The 26,895-nt window shown below is 39.9% G+C and overlaps 1 protein-coding gene across 1 annotated transcript in view; it reads right to left on the bottom strand.

Moving 5' to 3' along the window:
• The window catches only part of LOC308616061 (zinc finger protein 474-like), a 95,577-nt gene that overhangs the window by 16,200 nt on the left and 52,482 nt on the right, over positions 1-26,895 (bottom strand). Inside the window, exon 5 of the mRNA XM_081232048.1 lies at positions 18,218-19,453. Coding sequence (XP_081088174.1) covers positions 18,218-19,240 — 1,023 coding nt within the window. The 5' untranslated portion in view covers positions 19,241-19,453. The remainder of the gene's footprint in view (positions 1-18,217; positions 19,454-26,895) is intronic.

Genomic DNA, 26,895 nt, shown 5'->3' with positions numbered 1-26,895 from the left:
AAATAATTTGTATGGGTCATAAATGAAGACATTCATGTCACATTGTCATAAGGCTTCTTCTGGAAGGAAAAATTAGAAGAAAATAGGCAGACACAGAGGCTAGAAGACAGGCACAAAATAACTTACAGGGATGTGGGAGAAAATTAATACCATAAAAAGGCTAAGATATTCTATATTATATTTTCCAAAGCCTGTCCCATGCTCTATATTTGTGGGTGAACTGCAGTTGAACTTGCAACATATTCCATATTCTTAGGTTTTGAGCATCTTGCTCCTAAGCCACGCTCTAGGGAAATGCAAGCAACCCAGACACACAGCTGAAGAGAAAAATGCATCCCCATGGGTCTGAACAGAGATAAGAGAACCTCTTTTATTGTTCATTAATTTCACAACTGTCAGTCTGAAACTTCCAGAGAAAGCTGAACAATCTCCAACTTGTGGTTACGGCCACTGCCAAGGTTTTACTCTTTAGCCTTTTCAGTGTTTTCAGATGGAAGTGGATGAGTGGGGGATGGAGAGGAGGAACAGGAAGAAGAGACCATATTCCAGGTGGAAAGGGTAGACGGCTGCTTCTTGGCTAGTGTGCTACTGGGACTCGCATAACTGAGCAAGGCAGGGTGGCGGAAGGTGTGCCCAGGGGGCTTGTCTACACGGGGCCTGCCAGGGCAAGCCAACTCCAGGAAGTGTAATCAAAGGAGGGCAAAGAGGAAGCCAGTCCGTCTAAAGTTTCTGCAAAGCAAAGGATTAGATCAACAGTTCTGATCTACATAAGCACTACATAAGCACTATTTCTGATGTGAGCTGTTTTAGGGGGGCAGCTAAATGCCCCTACACAGCAAGTTTATTAGGGCTCATCACATTTTGCCCTTGTTCTTTCAGTTTCCTGGGAAAGTCTGTTTAGGTTGGATGTAGCCAGAGGCACTTGAACACTTCAGGGGAAGTTTTCATATGTGTATATTTCTTTCAAGTTGAATTCACTAACTTTCATATGTTTTCAATCATTTTTCTGGCCACCATTGGAAGTATTATTCTATTTTCCACACAGCATTTTTTTTTCTTTCTGTTAATGTCTCTTCTTTGTCAGGAATGCCTCATGTTCAATCTTTTAGGCCAGGACTGTGCAATGCAAAGGGAAGTGGACATTTAACAACTTTTCTCCTAATCAGTGTAGATGACCTGTCATCCATCCATTCTTTTTTACAATTTGTAATATCACCATTGAATCAAAGGGGAAAGAATAAGGACCAAGGAAAGAAGGTGGTTTAGTGGAGAACCTTAAGAGAGGTGTTGATTGAAGAGGAATGGACATAGTTCCAGAAAACCTAGACTAGGATACCTATTTCAAATAGCTTCACATAGCTTTTGATGACCTCCCTGAGTGCTCAGGCGGAAAGAAAACCACAGTGAACCACACAACTCAATAGGTGACAGAGCTTATAGAAGGAAGTATAGTAATTGGTCAGAAGGAAAAGATATTCCTATCATTAAATACTATTGCATGAACCTTAATGAAAGAGACATTAAAAACTAAAGTAGAAGTTATGACTAGTAGATTTGGTCATTTCTTATATTAATCCCACAATAAATACTAAGTAATAATAGTGTGAAATTATAGTTGTGTGATATTATTTATAGGAGACTTAGGAGAACATGCTCCAGTGATGTAGCTTTTGGGAGCTATGTTGTGAAATATTAATTAGTAATATATACGGAGCCATAAGCCCCTTTGAAAATATAATGGTTGCAATGGCCATCTCCTCAGAAAAATGCACATGTACAGAGAACTGTGGATATGATTTGGAATGATTGGGGGACTCCCTAAAACCCATCCATTAACCCCAGGAAGTGAGATATTGGGCCTTTAGTCAGAGCCAAACCTTTTCTTTCAAATAGATGCTCCTTTGTGTAAGGAGCCATTTGGCACCATTTAAATGCCTCTAAAAGTACTGAACTGAAGCCTGAAAGAACTTATGAAATATACCACCTCTGGCTTTAGGAAGATCTTAAGTTCTGCTTTGTGTAAAACAGCCCCTAATGTACCTGTTGTCTTGACTAAGTATTAATAGTTCCTTCTTTTACTCTCTAAATGTCCCCGTTTCATCAATAAATTACACACTTTTGAAAAACATCAATCCATAACATATAAGCAATCAAGAGATGAAACAAAAACAGCAAACAAAAAAAAAGCTCAGAAATATTGAAGCTGTAATCCATATGGAGAAATATAGATTTATAAGAATGGCAATGAATCAATTTAAACACAGAACTAAGGTAAAATGACTATAGAAATTATGGTTAGGGAAGAGAATAGAAAAGCAACACACCTTGACAAATAAAACTACCTTACTTACAAAAATTGGCCACAGAAGGAGAGGTAGGTACAAGGATGTTAATGGTCCTAAATTCTCCACCTTTCATGGCAAACAGTCAATTAAAGCAGTATACAATTGAAATATAGTTAAAAATTTTTTTCATATTCTTTAATAATGTATCTTTGTTTTTTAGCATTAGTGGGTCCTTTAAAAGCTAACATTCTTTTAGTGAAGAAATATTTTTCTGAAGTTCAGCAATATCATAAGTTTCACTTTGGTTTCTTTTTGTTGAATTCAAGTAAAATTAAATATATTACCTCTATCAATAATAACTTGAATGTGATGATCTCATTTCTATGAAAACCTGCAGGTCTATTTATCTGTATGTTATTTACATAGATGTCTGGAATGATACTCACTAAGGTCAAACTAAGCTGGGGTAACTTATGCTAATTTTATACTTTTATAACAGCTTGAACTTTTGTAATGAACTTGTGTCATTTTTATAAGAATAATAAAGTAATAAAAAAGAATGTCAACTCCCGAGTCAAAACTTAAGCAGAGATTAGGTAATAAAATCAGTCCTAAAAGGAAAAATCAAGTGGAGACCCAATTGCTTTCTGAAAATTCCTTAAATAACTGATAAAAGATGATATTCAAGGTATTGAATATAATACAGTTTAGTAATGCAACCAATTAGTAACTGGAATTAAAATAACATTAAGAATGAATACACCTTTGCATAGCATAAAAGTACAATGCAAAATGAAAATATTGACAATATCTTAAATTACATTATTCCAATACTATTTTATTTTGTCAATGGTTTATAGTTGAAAATACATTAGTTAAATGCTTGCATGATGTAACTCAACTGAAGTCCTAGAATTCAGCTCTATTACTTCAAAAAGCAGTAAAAAGGCCTGGAAAAATAATCTGAGGACAGGATTTAGCACGAGTCTGTTTCCACCATAAGATGATCTAAGTATAGCTCTTCCTAATATTTTCATTTTATTCAGGCTTGTTTCCCTAGCTTGGCTGCATTCACCAAAAAGTGAATTCACAAATAACTAGATGGGATTGTAGGGTATGAGCCATCTTATGTTGAAAAGTGACAGCCAAAAAGATGATTTGGGAGATGGATGGACTGAACCATCCCCTTGGGTCCTGTGTCACCACCCACTGTGGCTGGACCGAAAAATCATATAATATTCAGCATCCCAACTGCTTCCTCACCCTGTGCACTTGACTAAGTTTTGTACAAACTTGGCTGGTCTGATTTGATATCAGGAATTTCTGTGGTTCTCTATGACTACAGAATAAAGTCCAAACACTTCAGACTGATTTCATTCAGGCCCAGCCTAAGCTCCATGAAACAGGTCTGCTAGCCACACCAAACTCAACATTATTCCCCAAGGTAGAGGCCACAGTCCTCTATTTTATTGCCTCCAAGGATTTATTCATCTGCTCCTTCCAACAACAAGCATTTAAATTGAGTATATACCTTCACCCTGCTGGAGGTTATGGGGAACCCCAATCCTTAGTTTTCCTTAGTAATGGAGACAAGCATGTAAACTAAATTAGAAGGCAAAATTTATGTGTCATGATACAGAGACAGAGTGCTATAGGAGCCTGAAGTAGGAAGAAAGGAAAGAGTCTTAACCAGAAACCAGTGAGGAGGGTGATAATTGAAATGGGTTTGTTGAATGGGTAGAATTGTACTGATGTGGGCAGAACTCCCTCAAACAAATTGCCCAACAACATGACCTATTCAAAAACTGCTTAACAGTACTGTAGTATGTTAACATGAAAGCTTTAAAGTCCATAGTGGAATAACTGACCAGAGGAAGTGTGAAAGCAGGAATTGGGCTATTCAGTACAGGACTAAAACATGAGTATCAGACCTCAAGAATGCAGTCAAAGATCAGCACCTTTTCTAAGGGTCTCCCTGGCTTCCCACCTTGGTCCTGACCCCAGACTCCATCCTCCTGTCATTAGAAGGTAGCCATGCTTCAGTAGCTGGGGAGGGATTTGACAGACAGTACTAGAAGCAAATACTTCCTACACCAAGAGAGCTGCCTTGGCCATGTGAAGGCACTGTATTATGTGGGAGTCAGGCAGAGACTGGGCAATGAAAAACAGTAATGGAAACTGTCTTGACTGTTTTGAGACCTCAGTTCAAAGATGAGGACCTTTGAGATAGAATCAGATCAAGGAATGGGCCAGATGAGGCAATTTATACTTTTCACATATTAAAACACCTTGATTCTTCCATATTGAAAAAATGTAAACTGGTTGTCTGCACTGAAGTAGGCAGCACTCTTAAGTGATAATAAAAACTCTAACGCAACTGGAAACGTCCATGAATAGATAAACAAAGTGTAATTCCACCATTCAATGGACTATTACTTGGCAATAAAAAATAACTACTGCTACCCACACCAACATGGATGAAACTCAGAATCATTATGCTGAAAGAAGTCAGACATAAAAGACTACATTTCTGCCTGATTTCATTTATATAACATCCAAACTAAGCTGTAATGGCTAAAAATCAAATCAGGGGTTATGGTGGTGACAGGTATATAAAACTTTCAAAACTCATTGTATTGCATGTGTTTAATGGATGGAGTTTATTGTTTGTATATCATTCCTCAGTGAAGCTGATTAAACACCACTCATGCAGACCTAGTTTAGTGGAGTATTTTTGCATCCCCCTGCTCACGCAATGCAGTCAGTTCAAAGTCAGCAATACACATTGTCAGATGAAATTCCAAAATCAAATAATGTGTTTTAGGGTTACTTTTGCCAGAAACTGGAGAATATTTTTAAGTGATCTAAATTCTAAACCCTTTAATTTGTCGCCCAAGAAATTCTCCAGTTGAAAAAAAAAATACCATGGGAGGAAAATTAAAAAAAAAAAAAGAACTAGAGAAAATTATAAAGTGTTTTATTGAGTTTCTTTTCCAGGACATTAACATTTTTGCCAGAGTAAGTGCAGTGGGTAACAATTCCATTCACATACAATTTCATCCAGAAAATCCAATTTTAGAATGTCAGGGCCTGAGCCCCTGCACCAGGGATGGATAGATTAAAAGCAGGGCTAGCCCTCTGTGCCCATGTGTATGGCATCTGGCATTTGAAACATAACTAACGCCAGTTTCTCATCTTCTAGTAAGAGAAAGTTCAAGGTCCTTTAGTATATGAGTGTGTGTGTGTGTGCGTGTGCACCCACACACATGCACGAGCATGAGTACCTGTGCACAAAAGACAAGTAAGTTAAGTTAGTCGTTTTCCTCAGTTAATCTCAGGGGTACTGTAAGGCTCTCTTTGTATCACACTAGTCATTCCACTACATTTTCCCTGGCTTTGCTTTTGCCCTCCTTTCAGCCTCCAATGATCATTTCCAGACTCAATCCCCTCAGGAAGAAAGAGAGCTGAGAGCTTTGCCTTTAAAAGGTCACACGTACAATTACCTCCCTGCTACCAGGGAACAAAGGAAGCCTCGCACATTTGCACATTGTAAGGCTATAGTTACCTGGATTTATTTGCTGTCATTGAAGCAGTTGGCCTGTTCTTTTCAAAGACGCTATTTTAGTGGGGCTGGGCCAAAGCAGCTATATCAAAATGTAAAAGATGTCTTTTTTATTACCAAATTATGTATGTAAATAAAATGCCTCGCTCTTTCCCCCAGGTAACATGCTTCACACATTACTTAGAAACAAACACTGCTGAAAGTTTAATGGTCCTTTTTCTTCCTTTTAGGTTGCATCATAACATCCCTGTAGCAAAACAGCCACATACCCTGTGTTCATTTGGGGACATTCATTAACCTAAGAGTCAAAGAGAAATCAAAGAACCCAGAGGTGTGAGAATGTCCTGAAAGGGAAACTATCCCTGTGGCCTGCACCACCACTTTGAGTAAATTAGAAAAAGATGCCCCACCTTAAGACATTTTCAAACCATCTGGTTGTCATCAATCATCTGTAATGACACAAGTCACAAGATAACACAATTTAAATATGGTGGCCATGGAAAAGAATACACAGGACAATCCTTGCCCTGTCTCAGGACATGGCCTAGAATTGGCCCTATAGGTTGATGTGTACTTTGTTTCTCAGATGGAGCATGACTGGTAATGAGCCAGTCTGTAAATATCTGGGTTGAATCAGAGATTTTTCAACTTCGTGAAAGCCAATAAAGCACTTGGATTCTAAATATTGACACTGAAGTTGCACTGTGAGTGGAAAGAAACCAGAGACATCTGCTGAAAACACAGCTGAGACTGATTCAGCAGATGAGAATGGCACTAAATGGAAATGCGTTTGGAGGAAAGGGCTGTCTCTCAGGAGGTGGTTCAAGTGTAGCCCAGATGCTGTTGCTCAGAAGAATGTTCTGATTACAGGCAATGTGCAAGGCACTATGCTAGGGACAGAACCGGGAATTGGCCCTAACTGTGGGAATGATCGTATTTAAATTCACCACCTTTATTTGGGAATATTTTTTATTTTTTCCTAAGCTCTTTGTCTGAGGCAATAAGTCTAGTTGACAGATCCCTATTTGGTGTGTACAGAGCCCATTCCCCCTGAAATTAGTCAAGAAACAGGGGCAGGGGGAGAAAGGGGCTTGCTGAGTGGAGTAAGCATTCTTGACTTCTTTGCCCATTGATATGTTTGAACTCAGTCAGACTGATTAGTTCTGAAGACTACTCTCCAGATGGGAAACCTCTCTAGGGTCCTGGACTTTTTGTGGCCTTGTAAAATTTTTAGAAGCTTTGGCTCCCAGATATCTGACCCACAAGAATCGCCTCATTGTTCTGGAGTCTCCCACACGTGATCCAAATGGTGTTTGGCAGCTAGGGTGAGCTACCCTTTGCCCCGGCATGAAGCATGTGTGCCAGCGGACCCTGTACTCAATCACTACACAACTATGTTGGTCCCCTCATGGGTCCTTCATGACCCAGGCTGTCCTCTTTACAGCACCTCACCCAGGCTACCCCATGGAACTATGTCCCCTCTGTTTTACACTCTGGATCTCAGATTGTAAACTGATGGACTCGCCACCATTTCAGCCAATGGACTTCCAAGTTTTATTTGACTGGCACAAAGTTCTTAAAAGTTTCCAGTGTGAATATCCTTAGGTGGGACTTACTCTCCAGCATAACACAGGCTCCACCATTCCCTATGGCCCTACATGCAGCTGCCCAAACCCTGAAAGCATATGAGCTTGTGACTTAGAGCAGCTGTTCTTTCACTCCCTCTCCCCACTTATCTCCCCAATAAAAGGTATTTGCCTTACATCTCATTTCTAAGAAATGAGCTAAACTTATGGTTAATCTGTATTAATATGCTAATAGCTAGACATGGTTTGCTACCTAGCTAGGGAATCTATGCATTTTAGCTGGAATTTCCTATGGAGTCAGTGCTTTGAGTCAAAGGACTGAATCTCTGGCTCTGGGATTTAAAAAGTAGGGAGGTATTTTAGAAAACAAATGCACAGTGGTACATTAGCAATTGTCACACTGAAAATTACCTGCTCCCTTTGAGTATAAGCACTTAGGCACTTTGAACTTGACAGGAGGCTGGAAACCTGTCCTTAGGCAAAAGAAAACTCTCCATGAAGGGAGGAGGGTCCAACAGCACTTCCACACAGTAACTGTGCATAATCCTTAAGTCATTTACTTGCTAGAGGATATTTTGCTTCCCTCACTTCTAGCTGGATTCCAGTTTGTCAAAAACAGGGCCAATCCTGCCAGGGTCTGAGGGAATTGTTATGTGACTGTGCAGCTTTTGAATGGGTATCATTCCATCAATAGTGTTCCTCTTTCTGCATGACAAAATTAAACATAAAGAATTTGAGCCATAGCTGCTGTTTTAGATTTTCCACACTCTTGATCTCTTCTATTAGGCCAAATAATTGAAATGTCTGTGGTAAGTGCACAAGGCATGTTGTAGAATGCAGTAAGGTTAGATGGGGAAATATGAGGGAAAGTTTTTCTTCCCTGTACTTGTGGAAAAAAGAGTAAAACCTCTTTTAGAAATCCATGTGCGTATTACAATATTGAAAATGTCTGACCAAGTAGCAGCTAACAGTTACGAGGCACTTTCTATGTGCCAGGCCCTGTACTAAGCACTTAACATGCTTTATCTCAATACTTCGCATAATAATCCTCTGGATAAAATGTAATACCCCTATTTTACAAACTAGGAAACTGAGGTACAGAGCTGTTAGTAAATGGTGAAGTTGCTTTGCACCCAGACAGTGGATCTTCAGACTGCCTGTCACTGCACTGCTACTGTGAAGGGAGCACAGAGGAGATGACAGGTGGTGGTTTGTCACACACGATCCCAGGTCTTTTGTGGGTATTCTCACATTTAAGCTCTTGCCTGCCGAACTGAGGCTGAGGGAAGTAATTTGTTCAGAGATATGTGATTTTGTTGTGCATCTGTCAACTGATTCCAGGTCTGTTTGATTTCAGTGGCTTCTAGAAACATGAGGAGTAATGTCATCCGTCATCAGCAGAGTATCACGCTCTGCCTTATGTGTCCACAGTCAGTCATTGCATGGGATTTGAGAGAAACCTATAAAATTCCTACTTCTGCTCTCTCGACTACCTCAAAAGTTCATTCCTTTGGATTAAAATACTTTCTCCCCAGATCCTCTTTCAAAATGCAAATAGTCTTATGCGAGAGATTTTTCCATGAAGAATTTTATCAGATTTTCCCGACCCCCTTCCAACAGTATCAAAATATGGGGGTTGGTAGGAGCGGGGAAGATGCAGAAGGTGCTGAAAGGGAAAGGAGATCCAGGTCACCCAAAGCCATTCCCAAAGTCAGAGTTTTGCCTGTGGCCATTTAAAACACAATTTCAACAAACTTGACTGAGACTGAAAGTGTATAATTAAGTTTCCGTTCCCCCAGGCATGTCCTACACACGCAGACAAAGTACTAATAGCATTTTAATATATAGGAGTAACTCTGTAGTTCAGTCTCAAACCTCAACAATCGCAGAGTTTGATTGTCTCAATACCACTGGTATTTCACATTTCACATTTTCAAACAATCCTACCCAAATGTCACATCTGGAAGGATCATTGTTTGAAATTAAATTGTTTTTGGAAATCACTGGATGCCACGTAAAGGAATTTTCCAATCTAACCTGTCTATTGGCCAACTATTAGAGAGTCTGCTATTTGTGATTTGGAGTTTTGTTTTGCTCCTTTTAACAATAAGACTTAGTCATTCATTTGGAAATGCTCTTAACATTAAAGTATTTTCATGTTCCTGATTTTTTTAAAACAAACTGTTGGTATTTTGAATACATGTTTGGCATTTTAGCTATTTACTTCCTTGTCCTAACATACAAAGGCTGAAAAATCTAAGTCAAAGTACGAATTCCAAATCAGTTTCTGTTTATGAAAGGAATACAATTTCTTAGCTGAAGGTTTTTCTTTTTCTTTTTTCTTTTCACATTTGAGATAGAAGCGTTCTTTTCTGATCCCTTGGAAGGATATTGGTTAGAAAGTGAGGTGTTTGAGATATTGATTCAACCTCTTGGCAAATTCTTGTAAGAATGACTTTCCTTGAAGAAAATGGATGTGTCCCTGGTGTCTGGTTCCTGTGATCCTCAGTTTGGCACCAGGCCTGACCTTCATGGTCAGATGGCTCCAGGTCACAGGGTAAAATGAAGCAATGGGGACAAGAAAGGAAAAACCTAAAAATTGTGGCAGACACAGTTTTTCCAGCTGCTATAGTTAGAGAGAAAAAGAGTAAAGCATAGGCACTATCTGACCTGGAACTTGGAAGACAGGTTATTTCCCATGACTGGTTTGTCTACAACTTGTATGCTAAAGGGCCCCCAGCTCTGGGGGAAGGCCCAGGAAAGAAGTTTTCCAATGAAAAGAAGAAAAATATCATCTTGGATATAGGACAGAAAGGATTCTAACCTTAGGAGATAGTTTTGTTCTTTGGTCGTTGTCTTTTCCTTTTCTTTTCTTATCAGAGTTTTTGGTCCCAATCTCTCCCTTTCCTCTCTGTCTCTCTACCCTCTGCCTCTGATTTCCTGAAGCTTTAGGTTGGGACCAGTGATATCTTTATGTTTTTACCTTTTCTGCTTAAACAAAGGTAGCCAGGATGTGAGAGCTGCTTGGGGACTTTTAATAACAGCATTATGGCATCAGAGTTGGTGCTTGGAGCAGGATTATTGGAAATTTATTGATTTCCTCCATTTATTAGACCCTTCTTCAATTTGTAGGACATCTCTCTCCCTATAAGACAGCCTCACAGAGGTAAATATGTGAAAGAGACAATGGATGTAAGAAGGAGATGAATTACATAATATAAAGGGAAAGCAAGAGGTGAGTCCTAAGTCAAATTCTCTCAATTTCCACCTATTCATAAAGCTGAACTTGTCCTCACATCTAGCAGTGAGAGTCTGTTCATAGGACAATCACCTCCGTTTCAAGAGGAACTTTTTCAAGGTTGTGTTGCACTCCCTTTGGTGGAGGTCTAAGAATTTTGGGAGAGATTTTAATTGTTGACCTTGGAATTTAGGTTTCTAAGAACTATGTATATCCATTCGGTCATTACATAAAGATTTCCTAAGCATCTATCACTAGAAAATGTGGATGTCTGTGTGTTTGGGGCTGGAAGGAGTGAGATGGGGGTGACATGAAGAGCAGGCTTAGGAAGACACATGAAATCATTTAAGCTAGAAAAATTATCTGAGGGTACAGCATGTTGTAGTTCTGTTCATTTTAGGCTTGAAAAATACCTGAATTTATAATATGTGATCCTCTCTTATCACAGAGGTTACCATCAGTATTTTTCTTTTCAGAGAAGCAGAAATCCACATATTGGAGTACCAATGCAAGGACCACCTATTTTTGCTTTCATCTTTGGGCTCTGAGAGAGGTAGCTATATCTATTATGGTCTCTCTCATTATGGATATGTACAACATACATATAATTATAATTTGAGGCTGATTTTTAAAAATGAATACGTTAGAGTGTAATTTGTACAGATGAGTATTATTCTTCAAATTTTTATATTAGGAAGTAATATATATCAATTTCATTGGTGATGTTGTTGCTCTCACATCAGATGTGTAACTCTCACCCTCAACACATATTTCACACACGCTATATACACACAGATTCCTTTGGGTTGGTTTCTGGAGCCAACAGGGCAGAAGGGAATGCTCTTGTTACCTTAGAGTTGCGCTTGGTACACCTGAGAGCCATGGGATCCTAGAATGCTGCCCTGATATTCAGGCATGGTTGGCACCAAAGAAAGATGAAGAAATGGCACATGGAGCTGGATATTAGTGGCCCAGCTGGCAGCATCATCAGGGGCTGGTTTGTGAGGTCGAGCCTGGTTTTCATGATCAGCACTGATGAGCATGACGAGGTGAACTAGGGCCACTGAAGATGGCTATAAGGATAAGAACCCACAGAAGGATCACACTGAACTTTTTATCTACCACCTCCAAAGAGTTCCAAGTCATGCTTGTGTTTTGGAATTAAAGAGGCAAACAGTTCTAGGAGCCTGTCTTTATTTCAGAAACTCAGTTTAACTGAGGGCATGAAGAAACAAAGGACTAAGTAGACCCTTAAGATTCACTTTTCCCTCTCTCTTTATATGTCTCTCTTTCTCATCTGATAGGCCTGATAAGCTTACCTGGTATTTCACTGAGAAAATATAAAATCTAAGCTAACAGACTGTAGCTCCTTCGTCTTCCCACTAACAACCTACAATCTTACCTCCACCTGCATTCAACCTTCTCCTGAAGTGGAGAAATGTCCCCTCTTGTTAATCTTCTCCCTTTGCACAGGCTGGAATCCCACCTTGGTGCCCATTTCTCCTCCAGGTTTTACATTTGCTCTTATCACCTCTCCTGCTCTCTACTGGATCAATATCCAGCATATTCAAATGTAGTCTACAAGCTCCCATCTTCTAAGGGAACCTCTCTTAACCTAAAATCTCTATTTCTAGCCTACCCATTATTTCTCTTCTAGTCTCTAAGCCCAAGTTCTCAAAACACATCCTATGTTTATCATCCATACAGTCTGCAACCCCCGTCACGACTCTGAATGTGTTCTCTCCAAGTGTGTCAAACTAAATCCACATTGCCAAATCAAATAGATTTTTTGGCCTTCATCCTACTCCAACCTTCATCCTACCTCTGTGCATTGCGTACTGTTTTCTCCACCCTTATTCTTCACATTTTCTCCTGTCACAACTTTCAGGGCACCATGCTCTCAAGTCGTTCCTCCAGTGTTTCCAGTCGCTTATTCTCCAGCTCCTTCTCCTCTAACCCCTAAATACTGCAATGCTTCAGGGCTCAGCCCTGGGTGGATTTTTCTAGCCCTATACTCATTCTGATGACTTTAAATATATATTAACAATGCACAAATGTATATCCCAGCCCAATTCCTCTTTGGAGATCCAGACTTATATATTCAGCCTGACTTACCTACTTAGATATCTCACAAGCATTTTGAATTTGCTATGTCCAGAATGAAACAATTGGGCTTTATCCCCAAGAGCCTACCCATTTCTCAAGTTTTTCCCATTATAGAAAGTGACACAAGCAGTGCAGTTGCTCACGCTAGAAATCTTAGTCATCCTTGACCCCCTTCCTTACTCCTCCACATCCTACCTATTACCAGGTTCTGCCCATTATACCTCATCTCCATCTCTGCTACCAACACCCTAGGCCAAGCTCTCATGTGCTTTTACCTGGATTCCTGCAACAGCCAAATAACTGATGTCCCTATGTCCACTGGGCAGCTGGCAGAAACTGTGCTGTTTCCACAGCTTTATCTTGTGTGCCTACCCCCTCCCTTCATCACACTCTGGCCACATGTGGACTTTTTAGTTCCATTTTAAGATCTCTCTTACCTCAAGGCCTTCATACATGCTACCTTTAGCCAGCATGTCTCCTCCTCCTGTCGTTCCCATCCCCTCACATCCTGACTATTGGCTAATGCTTTCATACCTTTCATGTCTCAGCTGAAATGTCATGAGGTTGTCTCTAACCAAGAACCTAAATGTCCACCTCCCACCATTAGACACTGTCACATTACAATTTGAATGTTTATATTTATTTTTATTTATTTCCTATCATTTCCTCCATAAGACTAAAAACTCCAGGAGATCAAGGACTGTGTCTACCTTCTTTATGACTCTATATTTAGTACTTAGTCCAATGCCTAACAATAAATATTTATTGAATGAACAAACTTCTGTCCTCTTTGTCCTGCTTAATTAACACTTATAAGCCTGGCAGCATAGCCATACCCTTTTGTACCACACATATGCCTCTCTCTTTAGTGACATAAAAAGGTATTGTTCTTTGGAATTAGACAGATCTGGCTCTGACACCATTTCTGAGCCCACTGTGTGACTTTGGGCTACTTGCTTAATGTCAGTTTCCCCACCTGGAAAGTAGGGAAGTAATATCTGTCATATAGTAATATTATGAGGATTAAAATGAGAATATGTATATGAAGTACTGATCATAAAGATATTTAATAAAAGTTACTTCCCTTTATTCCATTCCTCCTAATAAACTCCAAATACTTTTTACCTGACACACACACACACACACACACACACACAACACTTGACAATGTGAGAACATCCATCCTACCCTGCTGAGTCTTTCTGATTGTGACCTTCCCACTGACAGGTTTGCCTTTAGAGAATGAGATATTTAGCTATGGAACAGCACTGATGATATTAAACCAAATATATAACTGTAGCCCTAAATAATTTGAGTTTGTATTATAAGGGCACGTTCTCAAATATGAAGGTAACACAAAGAGAAAGGTAACAATATTTTTAAGTGTAGAAGACATTACATTAAAAGAAAACACCAGATGGCAGCACCCGATGCTAGAGATGTGTCTGATGGGATTTTAGTTCAAACCTGAGCATCAAGGATGCCAAAGGTAGCTTAAAACTACATCCAGAGAGACAATTTTTTATTAAAAAAAAAAAAGACATTCCCTAAAGAAAACTAGTGCCTATTTTGTAATATAGTATAGGGTTTTTAGAAACAGTGTTTCACATGTTACCAGAAAAATACTAAGAAAATAACCCTAAGCATTATGTAACTAATAAAAGGTAATTAAACAAATGCTTCATTTTAGGTTGTAGTTATATTTAATTAACTCTGTCAATCTGTGTTCCAATTAGCCAGAAAGGCCTTAAGTCAAAGAATGAAATACTATCAGCTTATAGAAAAGGGAAATTTTCCCCAAATATTAAATGTAAATATTAAAATGTATTCACTCATATTAAAATAAGAGGCAATAGTGACCTCTATTCTTGTATACTTCTAGCATTACTTAGACCATTGCTTGCTAAGACAGACATCAAAGGGTTGCATTAAATAAGTGCAATATTAAAATTTAAAATGATAATCTATAGTTTTCCATATTATGCATCAAATTTCACCTGGAATTAACACTACATTTAAAATCTTGCTAAATTGGATATTGCTTGTTCAGGCTTTCCTTCTTTCAGAGGAAAAAAGGGGAGTTTGATTTTGCTCTGACACCATATAATGGGAGAGCAACACCCCAGGCAGTCACACCTTTTATTTGTTATTTATTTTTAAACATCTTTATTTGAGTATAATTGCTTTACAATGGTGTGTTAGTTTCTGCTGTATAACAAAGTGAATCAGCTATATGTATACATATATCTCCATATCTCCTCCCTCTTGTGTCTCCCTCCCACCCTCCCTATCACACCCCTCTAGGTGGTCACAAAGCACCGAGCTGATCTCCCTGTGCTATGCGGCTGCTTCCCACTAGCCATCTAGTTTACATTTGGTAGTGTATATATGTCCATGCCACTGTCTCACTTCATCCCAGCTTCCCCTTCCCCTTCCCCATGTCCTCAAGTCCATTCTCTCTACATCTGCATCTTCATTCCTGTCCTGCCCCTAGGTTCTTCAGAACCATTTATTATTTATTTATTTATTTTAAATTCCGTATATATGTGTTAGCATACGGTATTTGTTTTTCTCTTTCTGACTTACTTCACTCTGTATGACAGACTCTAGGTCCTTTTAAATAAAATTCCGCATCAAGGGTTTTATTCCTCTTACATGCTGCTTGGGATCCTTCACAACTTCACTGTGAGATCAGAGAGAGTGAATTCAGCCCTACATTTTGGATGAGAAGCAATGGAACAATTCAAGCCCATTCAGTGGTGAGAGGGCAAAGCAGAGCTGGCACAGAATGCCCATCGAGACTTGGAGGAGGATCGTCTTAGCAGCGTTTGTTTGTTTAGATTTGATTGACGGGTAACAGGAGCATCTGTGTCATCAGAGAACTGAGCCAATCTATGTAGGAGGAACATTCCGAGCGGAGGGTAATCCACTCTGCCAGCGAAACAGTCACTGTTACCCAACTGCAATGAGTTGTTTCCAAGTTATGTGATCATGATTCTGAAAATATTTTTCTCACCTGAGTTCACCACAAGATTGAGCCCCCTGAGAACACTGGGCAAGATTGCTGATTCTAATCTGAAGTCAGATCAAGGATTCTAGAGGGAAATTGTTCTGATTGACATGAGAAGAGAGGAAGCAAACATCTGAACTGAAAAAACAATGCATGTGTCTCACAGTCAGCCAAAAGCTGGCCGCCACAGGCAGATGAAATTCTGAAATCTAATAATGCACAAGGCAGTGATCTTTATGGAAATGAATGATTCACTGCACTATCTAAATCTTAAATGATACAAAGATAGAAAAACAACAATAGACAGGGTCAAAATGCAACCAATAGCGAAAACTACACCACCCAGGAGAGGCTTTCTGCTGAAAGCACAATGCAGTGGCAAATGTCTTTTCAAGGGAAGGGATAAAGTCTGTTGGTTCAAGAGATCTTATGCCTCTCAGAAGACTAGGAGTTTTCTCCATTTTAATGAACCCAAGCTTGCTCCAAATCTGGCAGCTAAAGGGACCCTGTGTTGGATGACATTTCTATGCCCTCCACTAAAGCCTGTGTGGTCCCCAAAAGGGCCAGCACACATCTGATGGCAGTGGGTGCCAGTTTCTCACTGACACGCACCTTTTCAGAGTTGGTCATACTCTGACAGAGCTGTGTCCTCTAGATGCCCCTGTTCCAAAGGATTCCTTCTACTCTGATCTAAAAGCGCAAGTCACCAACAGCCCTCACTGGCCTCTCCTGACATTCTTCCCTCCAGATGACTGAGTGAGTCAGGGGTGTCCTCTTGTGAAGCCGGGGGCCCAGGCCAGCCTCTCTCAGCAGTCGTGACTGAGTGAGAACATGCTATGCTCAGCCTGCTGGCTCCACTCTTGGGAGCACAAAGTATGTGTTACAGCAACAAGCACGAGAATTCTGACCACACTCTTTCCTATCTTGAGATCTGTAATGAGAACACTTAAAGCAAATGCATACAATCAGGAAACAGGGCTGAAAGTCAGAACACTAGTTTCAGATTTGTGGCTCTAAGACATGGATTCTTTTGCTCACTTAATCCAGACCCCACACGTTTTGGAAGAAAAGCAACAGCCAGAAGATGAGAAAAACAGTTCATGTTTATGAGACCAGCCTGAAGCCCATGCCACACTTATGAGTTCGGGTTTTCATTCGGCAAAGAAACTAGCTGTTCTTTTTCAAGTTCATCGGAAAATATGCCCATTAGTCTGACTCTTTAGCTTTAGGATCACTGCCTTGGAACCTTCTAAACCAGTAAGTGAAAGATCTCATTTAAAGATTTCATTTTAAACATAGAAGTTAGGAAAAAGTACCCGACATTTGCCAAAATAATTCAATAAAAGAAGTAACGAAGAAAAAAATGAAGTATGGCTACCCATCCCCCAATCCCTCTGGTTTAATTTTTGCAATAGCTTGGGTAACCTTAGTTTCCTGAGAACAGTTCATTTAAAGAACCCCTGCAGGTGGGACATTTCAAGTAGCAAGTCACAGAGAAAAGACTTTGACCACCTCCTATTTCTCACGACTTGATGCTCTGTAAGGTGTGACACCTGGCAGCACAACCACTTCCCTGGCTTCCTGGAAGGACAAAACACATGGACCACACTCTATCTTGCATCCTTCCCCAGTCCTGGTTGATGATGAAATTTCAGGTGAAGGCCCAACAACATTTCACCATACAGGTTGGGGATCCCTGGGGTCATGGTTATTTACAACTGCCCAAGTCATGGCCTGGTGTCTGACCCAAACACAGGGTACAGAGCAGCAGCGGAAACTGAGCACTTCCTAGATCCATGAACACACATAGTTGGCTTTGGGTCTGCACTGGGGTTAATTCCCCAGGTACTACAACCATATAATTGTTAAAAGAAAACATGCTGCATTTTAGAGTATGTTTATTTCTGCAAGTGCTCCAGTGTTTAATTATGCTAAAGTCATCTGGGGTTTTTGACACAGATTTTATTTTAGTACGATAAACTCAGTATAACCAGCATTGCCAAAAATGAATTCCTAAGGTAGATGACTAAAATAAACCAGTAATAAATATTGGCTGTTGGAATGGGAATTATATCTCTGCAATGTAGACACAGCATTACTGACTCATTTTCAAATAACAGTCTCTCCCAAGGATTATTAGTATGAGGGATCAAGGAAGAAAGAAGTCCATCTCTCTTTTAGGCAGCAGAATGGAAGAGGACTATGAATCCACCAGGCAAGGGTGTTTTTATGTCTACTTTGCCAACAGAGATATAGCCCTGGAGTCTGACAGGAGGTCAAGTTAGGCTGTACTGAGGCAGAAATAAGGCATTGAAAGAAACCATCCTAGGAGTTGAGGGAGCTGATTCTGGGGACATTTTTCTCTCATTCCCCTGGAGGCAGAATGTACCCCCCAGACCCACCCAGTGCATATCATGTGGCACGAATTACCTTATCAGTCACAGTGGGTACTGCCATGTTCCTTTGCTGCTTGGAATTAGTGGACTCTTTGAGGCCACCTTTACTCCATAATGTCAAATCCTGAACTTTTGGCCCACTAAGTTGAGCTGTACAACTTCTCTGGTGTACCAGAAAGCTGTCAGGGGCAAAGGTCTGGCTACAATTTGGGCAGGGTACGAGCTGAGCTCGACTCGGCCCCTCTTGGTTGGACTGTCCAGTTGGAAGGGGCTGAGGCTTCCGCGGTAGTGGCTGGCAGAACTCCCTGGGGAGCTGGTCATTTTCTATTTTCCACTTTTCCAGGCATTTGGGCTGATGTATAGGAAGGGACAGAGTGCCAAATTCCCTACCACAAACGTAGCAGATGAGAGCCCTTGGTCGGGTTGGGATGCCACCAGAAGCTTTCTTGAGAGCAGCAAGATTATCAGAACTGTTGGGGTTTGGTGCCCTGGGCCCCTCACCCTTCGGCTTGCAGCTTCTTTGATGAACAAGAAGCCGATCTGGCAAGAACTTGTGACCACAGGATTCACAGGGCAGCAGCTGAGCCTGGGAACTCTGGAATGCTGCCTGAAGATTGTAGGATCCACTTCCACTGAGAGGCAGTGGTTTGGAAGGTTCTGGCCTCCTCAGGTGCTTGGGCAACTTGCTGTTTTCAGTACGCCACTTCTCCAAGCACTGGGGCTTGTGAATGCCAAGCGATTGGGACCCAAATTCTCGGCCACAGATATGGCACACCTGGAACCCGGGCCTGCGGGATGGGATCACAGGGGGGCTGGGCTGACTTTCCGACATAATCCTCCTACTGGACCGTTTTAGGAGTATTACAGTTCCAGGTCTATTTTTCTGAGGGTCCGTCTTTATTTTTTCACCAGGATTGACATGCTCTATTTCTGGCAAAAAGCTAGAATGGCATGCACTAGATAGAACAGCTTCGTTTATAAGGAAGGTAGGCTCTTTAGAATGGTGGAAAGACTGTTGCAACGTGTTGGAAACCCTTTTCTCCTTTCCTCTTTCCATTAACAAAGAAGTCTTTCTCTAGTGCTTGCTCTGATTTCAGGCCAGACATATTTTGGGCTTCTGCTTAGAGAGAAGGTTAGTCAGGTTGGCTGTTCTGGGGTTCCACATTGTAGCCAGTACCTTAGACCCAAAGACAGTGACTCAGAGCTTCATTGCAGGGCAGCAGTCTGGAATGTTGGAAAGTCCCCATGAAACCTCAGATGCCTCCAAGATCTGCAGGGGAAACATAAATCAAGAAGTTACCACATACAAACACACACACACACACACACACACACTTAGATTTTAAGTTGATAAAGAACAGTGATTTTTTCTTTTGACCTAGTATCCTTTTTGGCTAGCATAGTAACTAGTACTTAGGATTTGTTCAGTAAACATTGAAATAAATACAAAAAAATTTCCATTATGAATTGCACTGTTACTGTGTTGAAAGTAGTGTTCTGCCCAAAGGAAGATGGACATTAATAGCACATCACAGACATATATGGCACAAACCAAGAGGCATGGTGGTGAGATCATGCAGGAGAGAACCAAGGTCTCTGAAAATTAGATTAATGAAACTGCAGATCATGTAAAAAGACCTCCTTCCACTACCTTAGGGATTCTTTTTAGTGCCATGGATTCCTTTGTCAGTTCTTTGAAGCCTAGGGACTTCTTCCCAGAATAATAATTTTAAAAGCAAAAAATAAAATTCTTACTAGTACAAGTGAAACTAATTTTATTGAAATAATTTATCAAATATTTTTAGTTGTGATTTATCTTTTACTTGAGCTATAGTAATATGCTAGAATTTTTGAGTGTCCATGGGCCTAGGGTTAAGAACCGGCAGAAGAAGTAATTCAATAGTGAATAGGAGGATTATCAGGGAAACCATCAGAGAGATGTAATCTTCTTGTAACCTACCAGGTATCCACTCTTCTTCATCATGGGACTGGAGTATTATTAAATTGTGGCCATAACTGTCAAGCCAAGGATGCAACCCAGGGCTATACTCTTCCTGGTAGTATATCTGTACATCTTTCCTGGGATGAAGATGCTCAGACTTCACTTGATGCTCTTTTTATAGCTATTGTGTTCACGTTCTTGTTTTCTATAGATATATCTCTATATAGATATTATCTATCTATCTATCTTCAAATTACCTTTTGTAAAAAACATGGCCAACAATTTTATTAAACCAGAAGAAAGGGCTGATAAGATCTCATTATGGTCAGAAGCCAAAGGAGTTTTTACCTTGGGTAAAGGCATGAGTCAGTTTTATCCCAGGTCTACAATCTACCTCAAGAAAGATAATTTTCAAAAGTCCTAGGACCTTCTTCATTTCCTGAAGGATGACCTCACTCTGGATTAGAGGCTCCTATTCACAGAGGGAGCAGCACCTGATCTGAGGTTGGACCCTGCAGACCACAGCAGACACGGCTTCAGGCACAGCAAGGACAGCCGTGCTGGTAATATCAAAACACTGTTTGGGCATTGCGGTTGATAAGGGACAAAAAGAATTGTGAGATATGCACCCAGTTCCCGTATTTTGGTGCCAAGAAAGGTCTAAATCTTTGCAATTAAGGCTATCAAATCAGGTCTGGCACAGAAAAGGAAGTTATTCTTCATTTTGACAGATCCTAAGACAGTGATATTAACACATGTGACAAAAGAATGTGTTGGCCCCAAACAGAATGACCAACACAGAAAATGAAGCTTGAAGAAACAAAATTTATCACTTGATCATCACCAGCCAAAGAGAAAATGGCTCTAGAGAACACAAAGAATCCAGTAAAATTATTTCATCAGGTTTTAAACAGCACATGACTGAAATAATCCTCCAAACCACTCTGCTTTTTTGGTTCTGATTTCTTGTTCACCAAGGATCTCCTGGTTCAGTTTCCCATTTTCCTTGATACCAGGAAGTTGCAGACAGCAAAAGTACTTAAGGAGACAGATTGGAAAAATCAATGCTATCAAGTGAGCTTATTTCCCTAGACTTGCTTGCAGTCTGACCCCCTCCTCACACTGCTCCCTGGAGATGAGAATTCTGAGAAAGCCCAATGACTTGCTCCAACACCTCCTGCATCTCCCTAATCATAAAGTAAGAGAACTAATATTTACTGAGTGCCAGCTATGCATCAGATATTGTAATTTTTATTTACATAATTTCATTTAATTCTCAAATGATTATGACGCAGGTATTATTATTTTCTTTTTACAAATGAAGAAACTGTGACTCAGAAAAGACAAGTAACTTGCCCAAGACAGTCAGTTTCTAAATGACAGAACTGGGAATCAATTCCTGCTCTCTTTGGCTCCAATGCTCAACTCTTTCCATTATTCATTCTGCCTAAAATTCCACCAGCAGAGCTTCTTCTCTTAAGTTTATTATCCCTGTTTTAATGTATGATTCATATACCCCATGGGAAGGTAACTAAGTTCTCACCTGCTTTTATGTTCCCTTTTAGAAGAAGGAAGAGGTGAAAGGGAGGAGGGGAATAGGGCACAGAAGAAGAGAAATCTCCAAGATGGAAAAAGCAGGTGAGAAACTGAGGTTACTGAAGACAGTGTTTTTCCTTAAGCAATAGGGATCATTTTATTTTGCTGTGAATGGTTTTCTAGATGAAGTTTTTCCCTGTGTGGTATGCAATACATAATCCTTTCCTGATCTCACCAATATCCTTAACAAAAATCTATACTACTAGCTGCAGGTGGCGGGTGAGGGGAATTGGCTGCAGGGTGAAAGTGAAGGCTTCCCAAAGAGGTCAGATGGCATTCAGTTTGCAGCCCTGTCACTATTTTGATTAGGGATGGATCTTTATGCATGCAGGTGCTTGTGCACTACAAATATTTTCTCTGCAGCAAAAATGACAAAGCATCATAAAATTCCCATTGCATCTTCATCTTTTCTTTTTTAATCATCCTCTTTCTTCCTCCAGTGTCCTCCTGAAAATTGTCTTATTGTGATTAAATGTATCAATGTATGGAAGATGAGGTAGCTGGAAGCGAGTGAAATTTTGGGGAACTGGAGAAATTTATGATGTTTCTGCCAGTGATTCTGCTAAGGCAATGTGACAAGGCACAGCATAGTCAGCTGCTCTATCCTATAAGTTAGTTCTAAAAGTGAGAGTGCTGGAAAATACTAAACACTTATACTTAAATCACTTAAGAATTTGGCCTGTCACCCAGATACATCGTAAAGCAATGCTGCTAGTTTATAAAGAGAACCACTTTGCAAAGCCAGCCAGTTTCACCCCAAGCATCCATGGAGAAATGTTCACTCCAACTGGCCTGAATGATTCATTTTGACCACATTTGCAAATAGACTGTTTAAAGAATGTCTTGGAAGGTATCACGTTTTATCAATATGATGCCATTTTTCCATGCCCTTTGGTGTTCATGGGAAGGGAGGGACAAACTCACAAAGATGAATATAATAACCATGAAAATCCAAAACCCATCTTAGCATTAGGAGGTGTTTCTCTAAAAGAGAGGGGAAAGAACACAAGCAGAAGTGTGATGAAGTCTTTTGAAAAATAATTTAGCTCTTTGAAACAAAATAAACATGGATACATGACCTTTTCTCTGTTAGTATAGAATCCAAATTCTTTAAATGGACAAATGAATAAATAAGAAAGGTGGAGTTGGGACTTATGCTGGCTCTGAGTAAAACTATAAAATAGAGGAGGTTTGTCTTCAATATCCTCCATCCACCCCATTCAGTAGCCTCCCCTGCCTGGTACCCTCATATACACTCCAGTCTTCCTTACCAATGAAATCTTGCTTTCAGAAAAGAGCCGATAGACTCTTTTACACTAAGAATTATGATTGATTAGGTAATATCCCTCCCAGAGTCTGGCAGAGACAGCTAGTTCCCTACCAATAGTTACTCTGTGTAAATTCTCTCAAGTTAACAGACCCCCACTTTCTAGCTGGGCACATGATTTCCCAGACAAAAACCTACAGGTTTCTTTGTAGCTAGTGGAAATATTATGTGGCACTTGTAAAAGCTCCTATTGAAAAGTAGGGGACACAACCTGCTCCTCTGCCCTTCCTTCATACTGATAACTGATGGCTGGAGCTCTAGCAGCCATCTTGGGTCAGATTATATTTGTGTAACCCTTGACATGACAGAGTAGAGATGTTGATGAACTTTGGTCCCTGATAATATTAGAGCCATCATAGAAGCTCTGGAGTGCCTTCCTTGGGCCTTATTTACATAAGAGAAATAAATGTTTATTTGTATTTTAGCCAATTTTTATAAGAGTCTTTTACTCACATGAAAACCTAACACTGAGTTATAGTTGAATAGTTGTCATTATCTAGGCATAAAATGAATTCTATTAGTGACATTTCAAATTTCAGGACCGTTTTTTGATGAGGAAAAAAATTGAGAGGTTTTATTAGGCAAAATTGACTTATTAAATATATACTTTTCCCTAAAAATCAGAAATAAAAAAGCTTGAAACTTTAAGTACTAAGCCAATGGTTCTTAAGAAACTGATTCACAATACCTCCTTTCCTGGAATTTTTTTTTTAAGAAAAAAATTAATTGACATTTTGCTTCAGAAGGATACAATCTTATTTTTTTCATGAGATTTTGAAAAAGCTAGGAGGCATCATTGTTGTGCCAGTTATTAATGCATTGTCTCTGTATTCCATACTCTTTCCTATATCCATCTTTGTGATGCTGGCACTGAGACTCTGCACACCTCATTTCTGCTTTGCCAGCCAGCCTTGCATTATGATTTACCAATACTGGTAATGGGGGGAAAATGTGAGGTTAGAGGAGAGAGAAGACTTGTGTCTTTTTAAAGCGTTTCCTGCCTGCTTTCGGTTCTTGTGAGTATCACCCCAGCAATACTTCTTTATCTCAGCAAAAGCAGTTCTTTCCTGTAGCAGTAGCTGAAACCAGTTTACAGTTTTTACAACATTTGCAAATCAGATTGATTTCCCCTCCCCCAGCAGACAGCACCATCAGCCAGTCTGTTCTTCCTCTTTGGAAATCGGATTTTTAGCTCCATAGGGTGCTTCTTCTAAGTTGCTAAGTCGTAATAATTCAAACCTCTTCCCTCTGATACTTCAGCCCTAGGAATGGTAGCTGCCACCTCCCTTATACAATAGTTCTCTCTTTTTACTTTGCTAGTTACCTAGGTAACAACTTCATTCCTGGTTAACAACTCTTTATATTCTCTCTGTTTAAACAACTGGTATGGTTTCTGTCTCTTGACTGATACAGTCACTCTCAGAATATAAGCAATACAAATCTGTGATATTCAAGCTGCATATTACCTTACTATTGCAATAAACTTAAATGAATTATTTCATAGCATCTTAGAAAATAATATGATGCTTAATATTCAACCCTCAACTCATTCAGACCACTGAAAACATATCTTTATAATGTTTACACCATCATGAGCCTTCAAGAGCTAGAAAATGTTGCTCTTCCATTGTGATCAACTGAATTATATCATAAGGGGAAACCTGCCATTTTAGGCATATTCATATTCTTCTTACTTTTATATGATACTCTTCCTGTACTGACTTCCCAGCCATAAGGCCACTGCAGCCACAGAGGGAGTCAGAGTAAGGCAATCCCATTCATAGATCAGAGATGACCAGGAAGTGCTGAGGGGAGCTGGTCCAGTCACCCTGGTTGGTTCTCTCACTCCCTTCTGGGTACCTCCTGGGCCAGTGGCATTTGCAGTCCTCAGTAATTCTGATATGTGTAGACAAAAGAGCAACTGGGAACTGGAGGTGGTAGGACTTGGGAAAGACAGGAGCAGTGTTTGAAAGGTAAAAAATGGAAACACTTTCAGAAAAGCCATTTAGCCTGAGGCATGACTTCTAGGGAATCTGGGTGTCCATACTGACATTCCCAGGCTGATTTTGAATAGCTAATGAAAAATTTCCCCTTCCTTGTCTCTCCTTCACTGTGAAGAATTTTAAACCAAGATATAAGTTCTTTCACTTTTATTCCATCTAATTGTCAGGTGTAGACATAAGAGTCTATGGTGTTAGGAAAGCTATGAAAACCAAAAATGGGAGAAATGCACTCTTTATGCTTCTAAGTAGAGCCTTCTGCAAGGGCATTTTATGTTAAGGCTCATAATATCACCCTATGAAAGCTATTATTAGACCGAGCCTGTAATTTTCACTCTATATTGAGTATCCAAATCACAGAGTACGCAAGAGTCATAAATGCCACACAGGTATGACTGTGTAATTGTAATATTGACATTTGGAGTGATGGAGAACTGGTTATGGAAACCACCAGGACAGTCGCATTAGAGGCCTATAATGTATAGAAATTCAAAGGATAGACAAAAAACTGGGAGAGTCAGCCATTGAATAACAAACAAATCTACATGCCATATTTTCTGACATCTGGGATAGTTCGATTCCAATAAAATAACTCTATTCCAATAGCTCTTTTTCAAGACTTTAAAGAAATGTTTCATAAGCCAGACCTGGCTCAGAGATATGCCCCTTTTGGCCTGCATAGAGTTAAAAATGTTTGAATTAGTTGCCATTATTTTAAAATTGAGAGATGTCACACAAAATTGGGATTTTTGGTTTCTTTTGAAAAATTGGAAGATCAGGCCTAGAGCCCATCTTCCAATGTGGCAACATCAAACATAAGCTGGGATACTGAGTAAGGGCTGAACCTATAGATAAGACAGCCAATCTTCACTCTTACAAAGTTTCTCATCAGCCCCTTGTTCAATTCAAAATTCATGTTTGGGGCTTCCCTGCTGGCGTAGCAGTTGAGAGTCCGCCTGCCAATGCAGGGGACACGGGTTCGTGTCCCGGTCCGGGAAGATCCCACATGCCGCAGAGCGGCTGGGCCCGTGAGCCATGGCCGCTGAGCCGGTGCGTCCGGAGCCTGTGCTCTGCAACGGGAGAGGCCGCAACAGTGAGAGGCCCGCATACTGCAGAAAATAAAATAAAATAAAATAAAAAGTCATGCTTGATTCTCACTCAATTGAGTTTGTGACCGTTTTGTGATTCTAGCTTTAAAATGCCCTTTTCCTCCATTTTTCTCCTCAGTTAAATATTTGAAATCACTATAAGGAGCACTTGCCCTCGGAAAACTGAGAACACAGTTGAAGTCTTTTCTCTGGGAGACAACTACTAAAAACATGACATACTCACTGGTAAAAACTCAGAAGGGAAACTTCCTAATGAAAGTTGAGTCAGGATGAAATACTTGGTTCAAGGAAGGAGAGAAATATCCAAGGCAAAAAGAAAAGAACCAGTGACCTGAGAAAGAATTTTCATACATTATTAAAGGGTCATAGGAAATGATGAACCTAATTTCAGAAGGAAAAAAAAAAAATCAAGCAGCCTGTGTTTAGATCAGCCACAGGAGAGATGATAGAAGGAAAAAAAAAAAAAAAAAAAGGAAGAACGAAAGGAAAAAGAAAAATATAAACAGGCAAGAAATGTGTTTTGGAAACCATCTGAACTTTTTGGAAGCATTCCCATAATTATTTAGTTATCCATTGATATAATAAGAGCTACTCTTCTGCTTTAGTCAGTGGCCCTTGATTTACCATTAAATGATTTCCCAAGTGAAGAATGTTGGATATCTTAAGTTATTAGATTAAGAAAGAACCAGTCAATAAAAAGAACCATAAATAAGCTATTAATAATATAGACTATTGTTA

Source organism: Mesoplodon bidens (assembly GCF_964165515.1).
Source record: "Mesoplodon bidens genome assembly, chromosome: 4".
Classification (NCBI taxonomy): domain Eukaryota; kingdom Metazoa; phylum Chordata; class Mammalia; order Artiodactyla; family Ziphiidae; genus Mesoplodon; species Mesoplodon bidens.
The sequence above is the reverse complement of the archived record's forward strand: the minus strand, read 5'-3'. Positions and strand labels throughout refer to the sequence as shown.